The sequence below is a fragment of the Hyperolius riggenbachi genome, chromosome 1 (assembly GCF_040937935.1).
Source record: "Hyperolius riggenbachi isolate aHypRig1 chromosome 1, aHypRig1.pri, whole genome shotgun sequence".
In the NCBI taxonomy this organism is placed as follows: domain Eukaryota; kingdom Metazoa; phylum Chordata; class Amphibia; order Anura; family Hyperoliidae; genus Hyperolius; species Hyperolius riggenbachi.
Window position 1 is genome coordinate 579,229,432 of NC_090646.1, and position 13,259 is coordinate 579,242,690.

A 13,259-nucleotide genomic window follows, 5' to 3' on the forward strand; every position below is an offset into this window, starting at 1 on the left:
ACGATTTTCAGGTGTCTGCTGCCCACATTACGATTTTCAGGTGTCTGCTGCCCACATTACGATTTTCTGGTCACTGCTGCCTACATTGCGATTTTCTGGTGTCTGCTGCCCACATTACGATTTTCAGGTGTCTGCTGCCCACATTATGATTTTCTGGTGTCTGCTGCCCACATTACGATTTTCAGGTGTCTGCTGCCCACATTATGATTTTCTGGTGACTGCTGCCCACATTACGATTTTCTGGTCACTGCTGCCTACATTGCGATTTTCTGGTGTCTGCTGCCCACATTACGATTTTCAGGTGTCTGCTGCCCACATTACGCTTTTCTGGTGACTGCTGCCCACATTGCGATTTTCAGGTGTCTGCTGCCCACATTACGATTTTCAGGTGTCTGCTGCCCACATTATGATTTTCTGGTGACTGCTGCCCACATTACGATTTTCTGGTCACTGCTGCCTACATTGCGATTTTCTGGTGTCTGCTGCCCACATTACGATTTTCAGGTGTCTGCTGCCCACATTACGCTTTTCTGGTGACTGCTGCCCACATTGCGATTTTCAGGTGTCTGCTGCCCACATTACGATTTTCTGGTGTCTGCTGCCCACAGTACGATTTTCTGGTCACTGCTGCCCACATTGCGATTTTCAGGTGTCTGCTGCCCACATTACGATTTTCTGGTCACTGCTGCCCACTTTTGGGGGGGGGGGGTATCTGGCACCAACCTGATTGCATTTTGGGGGGTATCTGCCGCCAATCTGATTGCATTTTGTGGGGGTATCAGCCGCCAACCTGATTGCATTTTGTCGGAAAATCTGCTGCGATTTGACTACTTGATGAATTATCATGAGGCATGTAACTACTTGAATATTTTATCTAAAATGTATCTGGTCGGACCTAATCTCTGTGAATAACACCGCTACTTCTGTTGTGTTTTTTTTTTTTTTTTTTAAGTCTGCCCATGACTCATCGTGACCACGCCGATGTTCCAGTGCGTGGTGACACCCATTTACTTTCGCTGCGGCGCGCTGCGCGCGCCGCATGTGGACATATCCCTATTGGAGACTGTCCTCAGAAGTGCTCACAATCTTTTCCCTACCATAAACTCATGCAAAATTTCTAGAGTACATGTGTATGTGAGCCCAAAATGGGGGGGGGGGGGGGGGGGGGGTGGCGAGGAGGAGGGGATCGGGGGGGGGGGGGGGGGCCCAGGCTGAAACTTCCTTGGTGGGCCCTTAGTGTCCCAGTCCGACCCTGGCAGTGGTGGACTTACCTCCCTCAAGCAGACACAAGTAACTGTGTATTTCAACAAAAATTGAATTTATTGGTACACTCCAGGGTATTGTTTACAACGCGTTTCGCAGGTCTATACCCGCTTCATCAGGCAATAGAAGTAGGAGTACACAGCAGAGTGTCAGATTTGCACCTGGCGCCTTTGTTCACAATTTATGAAGAGGGGATGGAGCAGAAGCCCTCCTCCTCGAGTTACAATGTCGGAGTATTATGTACCTTGGCTGGTCACAGATGATTGGGGGGGGGGGGGGGGGTGGGATACCTGTAAACATGCAGGATAGTAACCCAAAATGGGCACGCTTGATCGTTTTTGGCAATGGAATTCTAGAGCAATAGCTTTATCCGTTTTTTTACGAGAGCTGATTTTTACGATTTCTTATCCGATCTCTGAGTTGACTGTTCTGTGGCTCAAACACATCGTAAAATATCTGGTGTTCCTTGGAGCTTTCTCTGATGTATAGCAGGTCATCCACCGAATAGACATCATCTTTTCCAGCCCAGACAGTCAAGCTGTACCTGCAATGAAATGTTATTGATTGTTACACTCTGTGCTGAAGTGGAGCGGTTGATAAAAAGTGAACATTATTATGACTTGCCTCTAAAAATATCCGCTGCTCGATAGGTGTTAATCTAGAATGCAGTAAACACCCTGATTACAGATTACAGACTTCAGGAATTTCTACTGGGGATACAAAACAAACAGCCTTTAGAATTACAAGATCCTGAATAAGGGCCCGTTCTCACCTGAGCGGCAATTGCGCGATTCACGCTCACGGCAAACCGCTAGCGGTTCTGCAAAAACCGCTACAGAATGTAGCGAGTGGCAGTGTTCTCACTGCCGCGGTTGCGGTTAGCGATAACCGCAACCGCACTGCATGCAGCGGTTTGCCGGCGACGAGCGTTCCAAGGATTAGCGATCGTGATTAGCGTGCACAGTCGCGATCGCTCCAAAACCGCCGCAGTGTCCAGTGATTTTTCCGTGCTAATCGCGGGAAAATCACTCCCGCAATCGCCGGCGTTCTGCGATTGCAAGTGTGAACGGGCCCTAAAGTAGGAGAGCAGAAAATCGGGAGCAGATTCTGTTACAAATTGTCTGCTGTTAAAGGGAACCTAAACTGAGAAGGAGATGGATTTTTCCTTTTAAAAGAATACCAGTTGCCTGACTCTCCTGCTGATCCTGTGTCTAATACTTTTAGCCACAGCCCCTCAACAAGCATGCAGATGAGGTGCTCTTACTGAAGTCAGACTGGATTAGCCCTATGCTTGTTTCAGGTGTGTGATTCAGCCACTACTGCAGCCAAAGAGATCTGCAGGACTGCCACGCAACTGGTATTGTTTAAAAGGAAACATCCCTATCCCTCTCAGTTTAGGTTCCCTTTAAAAACGTCAGATACTCACCTATGGAGAGGGAAGGCTGTGGATTCTATAGAGCTTTCCCGCTCCTCTCACGGTCCCCTCGTTCCATTCTGTCACCCCTGTTACACGTATTCAACTGATTGGTCCAATATGCCTTTGGTGATCCTCGGAAGCACGTGGGGCGGCGGATGTGACGCACAAGACCGATTCCCTATCAATTTCAGCATGAAATCGATCAGGAATCGGCCTACGGTGTGTGGGCAGCTGACAGATCTCTCTCTAATCAGATTCGATTAGAGAGAGATTTGTCTCCTGGTGAAATCTGCCCATCAACGCTAGACGTATGGCCATCTTCAGTCCTTCACCTTTCTCTGGTTATCTGCCTCAGACACTGGGCCTGACTCACTATTCGGTGCTAACCTAGTTAGCATGCCTTAAGGCTTTCGGCGTGCTAACTAGGGTGTTAAGTAGTTAGCACGCACCAAGCTGAATAAGATCGCGCACAAAGTTCGGTGCGCGCAAAACGTTGCATGGGTGCGACGTTTAAGGTGCATCCAATGCGCCCTTATAGGCGCATCGGGTGCACCGTTTTCTTTCCCGTGCATTGGGCTTTGTGCTCGCAAAGTTTTGCCCACGAGCGCTAATTAGAGTGCGCAAGGTTTGTTTAGGACTGATAAAGGGCTTTTCACAAGCGTGCTAACAGTTAGCACCGCTTTGTGAATCAAGCCCACTGTCTCACCCACAGACCTGTCACATGGTGACCTACAGTTTAGCCACACCCACAGCCCTCTCACATGGTGCAATTTAGCCACACCAAGACCTGTCACATGGTGCAGTTTAGCGGGACCCACAGCCCTGTCACATGGTGCAGTTAAGCCACACCCAGACCTATCACATGGTGCAGTTTAGCCACACACGTCACCTGGTTCACATGGTCCATTTTAGCCAGACACACAGACTTGTCACATGGTGCAGTTTAGCCAGACACGCAGACCTGTCACATGGTGCAGTTTAGCCAGACACGCAGACCTGTCACAAGGTGCAGTTTAGCCAGACACGCAGACCTGTCACATGGTGCAGTTTAGCCAGACACGCAGACCTGTCACATGGTGCAGTTTAGCCAGACACGCAGACCTGTCACATGGTGCAGTTTACATTTGTAGAAAGAACCATGAAGGTATAAAAATTATCGAGCAGGACTTTTTGAATGCAAAAATATCAAAAGACTTTATTGACACATATATAGAAAAATAGTAAAAACTCTCTATTAGAGGTTCCTTGTAGTATATCCAATACAGAATTTATAGCATAGACAGGAGCTTAGTTAATAGACTTAGTGCAGTTTTGAATAGGAGGCAACGACACGCTCGTTTCGGGCACAAAGGGCCCTTCATCAGGCCAAGTTTCGAAAAGCACTGTCTGTTAATCCTGCGAGCAGTACACAATGAGAGCACCAAGGAAACCAAGAGGACATCTGAACCAACCAGATGTAGATAGCACAATCCCAATGGCAAAGGAAGAACTAATGTGGCATGCTGCTAGCACTCCCATGCTAGCAGCATGCCACATTAGTTCTTCCTTTGCCATTGGGATTGTGCTATCTACATCTGGTTGGTTCAGATGTCCTCTTGGTTTCCTTGGTGCTCTCATTGTGTACTGCTCGCAGGATTAACAGACAGTGCTTTTCGAAACTTGGCCTGATGAAGGGCCCTTTGTGCCCGAAACGAGCGTGTCGTTGCCTCCTATTCAAAACTGCACTAAGTCTATTAACTAAGCTCCTGTCTATGCTATAAATTCTGTATTGGATATACTACAAGGAACCTCTAATAGAGAGTTTTTACTATTTTTCTATATATGTGTCAATAAAGTCTTTTGATATTTTTGCATTCAAAAAGTCCTGCTCGATAATTTTTATACCTTCATGGTTCTTTCTACAAATGTAAAGCTTCGATAGGGTTGAGTGGACAACCCAAAAAGGATTAAAGGTTTTTTCTTTTTCCCTTTTTTGTAAAAAGACTGAACTCCCAACTATATATAAAACATGGTGCAGTTTAGCCAGACACGCAGACCTGTCACATGGTGCAGTTTAGCCACACACGCAGACCTGTCACATGGTGCAGTTTAGCCAGACACACAGACCTGTCACATGGTGCAGTTTAGCCAGACACGCAGACCTGTCACATGGTACAGTTTAGCCAGACACGCAGACCTGTCACATGGTGCAGTTTAGCCACACACGCAGACCTGTCACATGGTGCCATGTAGCCACACACGCAGACCTGTCACATGGTGCAGTTTAGCCAGACACGCAGACCTGTCACATGATTCACATTGTGCAGTTTAGCCACACCCACACCTGTCACATGGTGCAGTTTAGCCACACAGGCAGACCTGTCCCATGGTGGAGTTTAGCCACATCCTCAGCCCTGTCACATGGTGCAGTTTAGCCACACCCACAGACCTGTCACATGGTGCAATTTAGCCACACCCACAGACCTGTCACATGGTGCCATTTAGCCACACCCACAGACCTGTCACATGGTGCAAGTTAGCCACACCCACCGATCTGTCACATGGTGCAGTTTAGCCACACACGCAGACCTGTCACATGGTGCAGTTTAGTGTTCTCTGTGCAACTCTGCTTACAGTATAAGAGGAGGATGAGGAGGCGAGCTAATGACAGCCGGGTGCTCACCAAAATTAGCCGGGTGAAGCACCCGGCTAAAAGAGCCTGTGGAGCACACTGACTGGTGCTTAAATGGGGCTGCCATAAGCAGAAACCCCGTTATTAAAACTTCTCTGTGATGGAATGCACTACGATACCCACGTTTAGTACCAAAATGTGGCAGTTTGGATGGATAATAAATATGCTATTATTGTATGTGGGCAATGAGTGATGCCCGGAACATGGACAATCATACATTTAAGACCAATTGTTCCCTCCAAAAAGTCAGGTGTTACTCACCCTCTAGCACAGGGGCAGACTCTAGTACTGCCCTTAAAGAGAACCCGAGGTGGGTTTGAAGAATATTATCTGCATGCAGAGGCTGGATCTGCCTATACAGCCCAGCCTCTGTTGCTATTCCAAACCCCCCTAAGGTCCCCCTGCACTCTGCAATCCCTCATAAATCACAGCCACTCTGCTGACAAACAGCTTGTCAGAGCTGGCTGTGTTTATCTCTATAGTGTCAGTCTGCTGCTCTCCCCGCCTCCTGCAGAACTCCATTCCCCGCCTGCATTCCTTCCCTCCCTGCTGATTGGAGGGAAGGGATGGGGGCAGGGACAGGAGCTATGCAAAAGGCGGGGGAGCAGCTGAGACTGACACTACAGATGTAAACACAGCCTCACAGCACGGCTGTGATTTATGAGGGATTGCAGAGTGCAGGGAGACCTTAGGGGGGTTTGGGATAGCAACAGAGGCTGGGCTGTATAGGCAGATCCAGCCTCTGTATGCAGATAACATTCTTTAAACACACCTCGGGTTCTCTTTAAAGCAGGGTTGTACAGAGCAAGGCTGAAATCAAGGCTCAGCTCTCCATTTTGTAACATTGCTTAAAGTGGATTCAACAAACTTTTACTCATTGCATAATTGTGTTCCTTTCATATAGTTATAGGACATTCCTCAAGCCAAATACTTTGTTTTTGTTTTAATACTCTAATTCCCCATAAACTAAACACGCCTCGCCCACATTTTTCACAGTGCCTAGGCATTTTCAGACAGTAGCAAGAGCTTATAGGAGCTCAGTCTGGGCAGGAGGAGAAGGGAGGTGTTACTAGCCATGATTTTTAGAGGCAGAGGGGAGGAGGAGAGGGGGCTGGATTTACAGAGGCAAGCTGATAGCATCTCCTGATAGCAGCCTGTGACAAACAGAACATGGCTGCCCTCATTGTATCACAGGAAGAAATTATCATATTCTGTTGAAGCTGTTTGCAGAGAGATATGCTGTGTGAACTATCTAAACTTTAGGTAACATATATAGACAAGTTACTTGTTATAGTTCGTTTTTCATCTCGGATCTACTTTAAAAGGCATCTGTAATGGAAGGGATATGGAGGCTGCCATATTTATTTCCTTTTAAACAATACCAGTTGCCTGGCTATCCTGCTGATCCTCTGCCTCTGATAATTTTAGCCTTAAACCCTTAACAAGCATATGTAGATCAGGTGTTTGACATTATTGACAGATCTGACAAGCTTTAGCTGTATGCTTATTTCTGATGTAATTCAGACATTACATGCACAAGAGAGGAGGAGGGGTGATTGGCACTGCAAGTGACTTTATTTCCAAAGTGAGGCTCAATATGGTGCGGTGGGTGCTGGGCACTAAAGCGATTAGTGCCCAGCACCCAGCGCATTTCCACACCCTGCAGCACTGGTATGTTATATTTGACTGCATGTATGTGCAACATCTTTTGTACTTCACTCTGCAACAGTGTACTTGGGTTGGAAATTTGCAAGCTTACCTGGATGAGGTCTGCAACAGCCACTGCAGTGGTGGCCATGACTGCCTCACTAGTGCCGCCCTCACAGGAAATGTCACTGATTGGTGCAACCCATCACAGATCTCCGCCATTCTTCTAACCATCTCCCAGCTGTATCCTGTAAAATCAATGTGAGCTCTAGTTAACTTTTACAACCGGCTTAATCAGCTTCATTTTCAACTACCAAGGTTTACGGCAGATTATGTATAAACAAAAGTGCATACAAATAAAGAAAACTTGATCAAATATCCTCACATCAGGCGGGGATTTATATACTCAATACTTGTAACTGACTTTTATTCTGTTGTAAATACTGTATATTTTGGACTATAAAACACATTTTTTCTCCCCTAAAAGTGGGGAGAAAAAGTCACTGTATCTTATATACGTAATACAGGGAGTCTCCAACTTACGAACAACCACCCATGCGGACCGCCGACATATCGTGATGTCGGGGATCCCTATGTCCTGGTTTGCCTCCCCATATGTCCCCAGTCTTTTCCTCCTGAACCTTGCTGCATGCTGTACGCGCTCTTGCATTTCCTGAAAGGAAAAACAAACAAACTCACCTAAGGAGAGAGAAGGCTCTGGGTCCTATAGAGCCTTTCCATTCCTCTCCTGGTATCCTCGTTTCAGCGCTGGCTCCCCCAATAGTCTCTTGCCGATGCAGGAGGATTTCGGAATTCTTCAGGAGCCTGAGCGCTCCTGAAGATGTACTGCGCATGGGCGAGCACGTTCTTTCATGCACCCCTTCTTTTGGACCACTCGGGCTCCCGAAGTCTTCCGAAGCCTACCACAGGCGTCATGGAGCCAGCGCTGGAACGAGGGGACCAGGAGAGGAATGGGAAGGCTCTATAGGACCCAGAGCCCCCCTCTCCTTAGGCGAGTGTGTGATTTTTTTTTTTTATTTTTTTTATTTCGCTTCAGACTATCTTTAAAGCAAGAGCATACAGATGGCTGTAGGATCCAGGGAGGGTTTTTTGATTACTGGTGCTAGGATTGCTTGTTTAAATGAAAAAGGGAAAATTCCAGTAGAGATGGAGAGGTTAAACAGCATTGTTAAGGCAGGAATGAAGGAGGAGAGTTGAGGGCTAAGACAAGAGGGAATAGGGTCCAGGGCATAGGTAGTGATGTGTGTTAATTGGTGAAGAAAGAGTCTGTTCAGTTAAAGAGACACTGAAGCGAACTAATTTTGCCCATTTTACCTTATAATTAGCTTTAGTGCTCTCATTAAAAGTAAACAGCGGCATCCCCGCCGCAAAACGAGGGCTGCAGAGCCCCCAAATCCCCGGGGGACAATCCACCTGGCATTTCCTGGAAGGGGAAAAGCTTTCAGCTTCATCTCTGACCCTCCTGATATCAATCGTGGCGGATCGCCGCCTCTCCCCGCCCCGCTCACTCTTCTTTCACAGAGAGGGGTGGGGAGAGGCGTCGATTCGTGCGGCGATTGATGGCAAGAGAGGCAGAGCTACAGCTCATAGCTCTGCCTCTCAAAGCAGCAAAATCCATGACCAAGTTGGTCGGGGATATTTGCAGAGGGATTTGGGGGCGCTGCAGCCCTCGTTTAGCGGTGGGGATGCGGCGGTTTACTTGTCATGAGAGCACTGAAGCAAATTATAAGATAAAATGGGCAAAATTAGTTTGCTTCAGTGTCTCTTTAAAGGGAATGTCCAAGCAAAATAAAAAAATGAGTTTCACTTACCTGGGGCTTCTACCAGCCCCATGCAGCCATCTTGTGCCCTCGTACTCACTCACTGCTGCTCTGGTCCCCCGCTGGCAGCTTGCCCACCTCGGAGGTCGGCGGGATGCATTCCATACATTTTTACGCATTCCCGCTAGTGCAGGAACATTAACACATGCATTTTTACACATTACTGGTTCAATGCGTAAAAATTTATGCATTGAACCGAGGTCGGCAAGCTGCCAGCGGGGGACCAGAGCAGCAGTGAGTGACTACGAGGGCACAAGATGGCTGCATGGGGCTGGTAGAAGCCCCAGGTAAGTGAAACTCATTTTTTTATTTTGCTTGAACCTTCCCTTTAAGGCAGAGAAAGTGGTTAGTAGGGAGAAGGGTTGAGTGAGAGACTGAACTTGTAGAGAGGGGCAGGGAGAGTCTCTAGTTGAGAAACATGCAGAGAGGATAAAGGAGGAGGAAGTGATTAGACTGGTGAAAAGGACTGACTTTAAAAAGTTTTTCTGAATTGTTTCAATTTTATTCACAAAGTATGATGTTCTGCAGACAAGCATGTGGTTGGAGGAGGTGGTGGTGGGGGAAGGGGGGCAGAGAAGGGACTTGGAGATGTTAAAAGAAATTAGTGAGAAGTATCACTGCTTTGCAAAGGAAGGAGCATCTCTTAGCTGAAAGCGGTATTGTCACCATAAAAATCAAATTTCAACAGCAACTGGTCTGAGTGTATTAAGTGATAAATATGCTAATCCTGCATTCAAAACTTTTTGCTGCTGTTATGGTTTGGAGTTATTACATACTATAGGAGCACTGGTCCTAGTGCCAAACAGTGCCAAAAAGTTGAATGCTGGGAGTTCTTTTGAATGCTGGGAGTTCTTTTTATCAAGAGAGCAAGAGAAGGGAGGGGGGAAACAAGAGTCAGGGAGGATAGGATGTCAGCATTAGCTTGGCAAGATGGCCACTGCCTAGAAAAGGATTTTCTGCGTTTCCTTTGTAAAATTCACAGGAATCATTACGTGGATAGCACAATACATCTGTTATGTAAGTAGAACTAGTATTTATCTACTTATATATATGTGGTTTTTATTTCTAGGTTAGCATGGGTGTCGCTTGTTCTTGAAGGAGCAATTTTTTGTAACGCAGGAAATCATCTGGAGCTTTTCCTCCACCGCCGTTCTGCCACCCTGGAACGTCTTTACAGGTGTTTATTGGGTTCAGTCAGCCAGTTGCTGTATTGGGTGAATACTGGTGAGGGCAGCAGCTGTATTCATGACAGCAGAGACTATGGTGGAGTAGTGGGTGGATGCTGTCTCAGGGTCAGTGAAGGATGACAAGTGATTTTGCTAGGATTAGATTGTGATGCAATTTTGATAATGCATTTTTTCAGCATTTTCTCCTCGTGTTCCTAGCATTCAGTGAAAATCGCAGCAAATCGCAATAAAATTGCCTTGTGATTTGCAGTGCAAGGGCCATTTTCCACTATCACGATTAAGCTGTGATCCGTTGGGTGTACAGCGTTTCAACAATTTCCAACGGGAGAGAAAAACTCTATAGGGAATTGCCAAATAATGGGGAAAGTCTCAAAGTGGTGTGATTGCTATGCGATTTTGTGAGTGCAACTCAGCAAAAATGCAGCAGGCTGGTGTTTGCAACTCAGGGAAAAAAACACTGCAATTTACATTTTTATCATAGCGCTGTACCAAATGGCAAACCACGAGAGATTAAATTTTTGGATCAAATCTCCCCTAGTGGAAAAGGACCCTAAAAGAGCCCAAGATGTCAGGGCAGCACTGTGGCATAGTGGTTAGTGCTCTCGCCTTGCAGCGCTGGGTCCTCAGTTCGAATCCCAGCCATGGCAACATCTGCATGGTGTTTGTATGTTCTCCCCGTGTCTGTGTGGGTTTTCTCTGTGTGTTCCGGTTTCCTCCTAAATCTCAAAAACATACAGATAAGTTAATTGGCTTCCCCCTAAATTGTCCCTAGACTACGATACATACACTACATGATACATACATAGACATATGACTGTGGTAGGGATTAAAGTATAAGCTCATCTGAGGGACAGTTAAGTGACAAGACAATACACTCAGTACAGCACTGCGGAAGATGTTGGCGCTATATACCGTATTTTTCGGACTATAAGATGAACCCAGGTTTAGAGGACAAAAACAGGGAAAAATATATAATAAACCTGGGTGCATCCATGGAGCAGGGGAACCTTGTAAACCTCCCCCCCCCCCCCCCCCCCCCCCAAGTTGTCCCCACCAGCTACAATAACTAAGCTTCAGTGCCCAGCTACACTAACCCCTGCTGCCCCAACCAGCTAAACTAAGTACCCCACACTAAAGTCTGATGCCCCACCAGAAATCTTGCACTACACTAGTCCCCGATTCCCCCACCAGTTACTACACTAACCCACCCCTGCTGCTCCACCTGTAACACTACACCCTACATTAAACTAACCCCTGCCTCCCCACCAGTTACAATAACTAAACACAACAACTTGGATGATCTCACCCAGGGGCGTTCCTAGGGTCCTTGGAGATCGGTGGCACCTGGGGGCACTAGGTGGGGGGTATATGCGGCGCCGCAGCAAAAAATGGGCGTGGTCATGCAGTGAGTGGGCGTGGCCAATCGTACATTAGATTAGGACAGCGGTGGCGAACTTTTTGGAGCCCCAAACTGCAACCCACAAGTTACTTATCTATCGCAAAGTGGCAACAGCAATTTAAACTAAATACTATACAAACGTTTTAACACATACATGAACATTATGGAAAATACAAGATGAAAAACTGTGAAGATAAACAATTTCATCCATCCTACTGCTGAAAAAAATATATTCATTTTTTTAGAACCTCCCTATTTTATTTTCTGTTTTAAAAAGCTAAAAAAGGTAGGTTTAATGCTATTGTCTCATATGATGATGATTCAGCTTTTCCCATAGTCTCGCAGTTAGCAATCATGTGACCCCCAACAAGACAAATTCAGCAATCATGAGGCCCCCAACAAGACAAATTCAGCAATCATGAGGCCCCAACATGACAAAGTCAGCAAGCGTGAGGCCCCCAACAAGACAAATTCAGCAATCATGAGGCCCCCAACAAGACAAATTCAGCAATCTTGAGGCCCCCAACAAGACAAATTCAGCAGTCATGAGGCCCCCAACAAATCATGAGGCCCCCAACAAGACAAATTCAGCAATCTTGAGGCCCCCAACAAGACAAATTCAGCAGTCATGAGGCACATAAATACACAGCATTTCACATAAATAGGCAGAATGCCCCCTTAATATGGTAGACACCTCTCACCTGGCTTCTAAATTCTCCTCTACTGGCTGCTGTGCCTGGCAATACTGGTTTTGGCTGGATTGGGGATGATGTGTGAGCTTAAAGGCCTGGCAGTGATGCTGTGGCCTGGCTGGCGGTGATGCTGTGGCCGGGTTGGCTGGCAGTGATGCTGGGCTGTGCTTGGCTGGTTGAAGTAAATGCTGGCCTGACTGGTGGTGATGCTGTGGCCTTTTTGACAGTGATTCTGGGCTGGTTGGCTGGTGGTAATGCTGGGCTGGCTGGCCTGGATAGTTTAGGTAGCGACAGGTGCCCCCTAGTTAAGGTAGCGCCAGGAGTACCCCAGTTTAGGTAGTGACAGGAGCCCACCAGTTCAGTTAGTGACAGGAGCCCCCCAGCTCATTTAGTGACAGGAGCACCCAGTGTATGTAGTGACAGGCACCCCCCAGTTAGATAGTGAGTGACAGCAGGGACCCCCAGTTAGATAGTGAGTGACAGCAGGGACCCCCAGTTAGATAGTGAGTGACAACAGGGACCCCCCCAGTTAGATAGTGAGTGACAGCAGGGACCCCCAGTTAGATAGTGACAGCAGGGACCCCCAGTTATTGAGTGACAGCAGGGACCTCCAGTTAGGTAGTGAGTGACAGCAGGGACCCCCATTAGGTAGTGAGTGACAGCAGGGACCCCCAGTTAGTGAGTGACAGCAGGGACCCCCAGTTAGTGACAGCAGGGACCTCCAGTTAGTGAGTAGCAGCAGGGACCCCCAGTTAGGTAGTGAGTGACAGCAGGGACCCCCGTTAGTTAGTGAGTGACAGCAGGGACCCCAGTTAGTGAGTGACAGGGACCCCCGTTAGTGAGTGAGTGACAGCAGGGACCCCCGTTAGTGAGTGACAGCAGGGACCCCCGTTAGGTAGTGAGTGACAGCAGGGACCCCCGTTAGGTAGTGAGTGACAGCAGGGACCCCCAGTTAGGTAGTGAGTGACAGCAGGGACCCCCAGTGAGTGAGTGACAGGGACCCCCGTTAGTGAGTGAGTGACAGCAGGGACCCCCGTTAGGTAGTGAGTGACAGCAGGGACCCCCAGTTAGGTAGTGAGTGACAGCAGGGACCCCCAGTTAGGTAGTGAGTGACAGCAGGGACCCCCAGTTAGATAGTGAGT

At 47.5% G+C, this 13,259-nt stretch overlaps 1 protein-coding gene across 1 annotated transcript in view; it reads right to left on the bottom strand.

Moving 5' to 3' along the window:
* Positions 1-1,297: 1,297 nt before the first annotated feature.
* Positions 1,298-13,259, bottom strand: part of FAM151B (family with sequence similarity 151 member B) — a 56,465-nt gene continuing 44,503 nt past the window's right edge. The window contains exons 5-6 of the mRNA XM_068271700.1: positions 7,111-7,246; positions 1,298-1,807 (exon numbers count right to left, since the gene is read on the bottom strand). Coding sequence (XP_068127801.1) covers positions 1,642-1,807; positions 7,111-7,246 — 302 coding nt within the window. The 3' untranslated portion in view covers positions 1,298-1,641. The remainder of the gene's footprint in view (positions 1,808-7,110; positions 7,247-13,259) is intronic.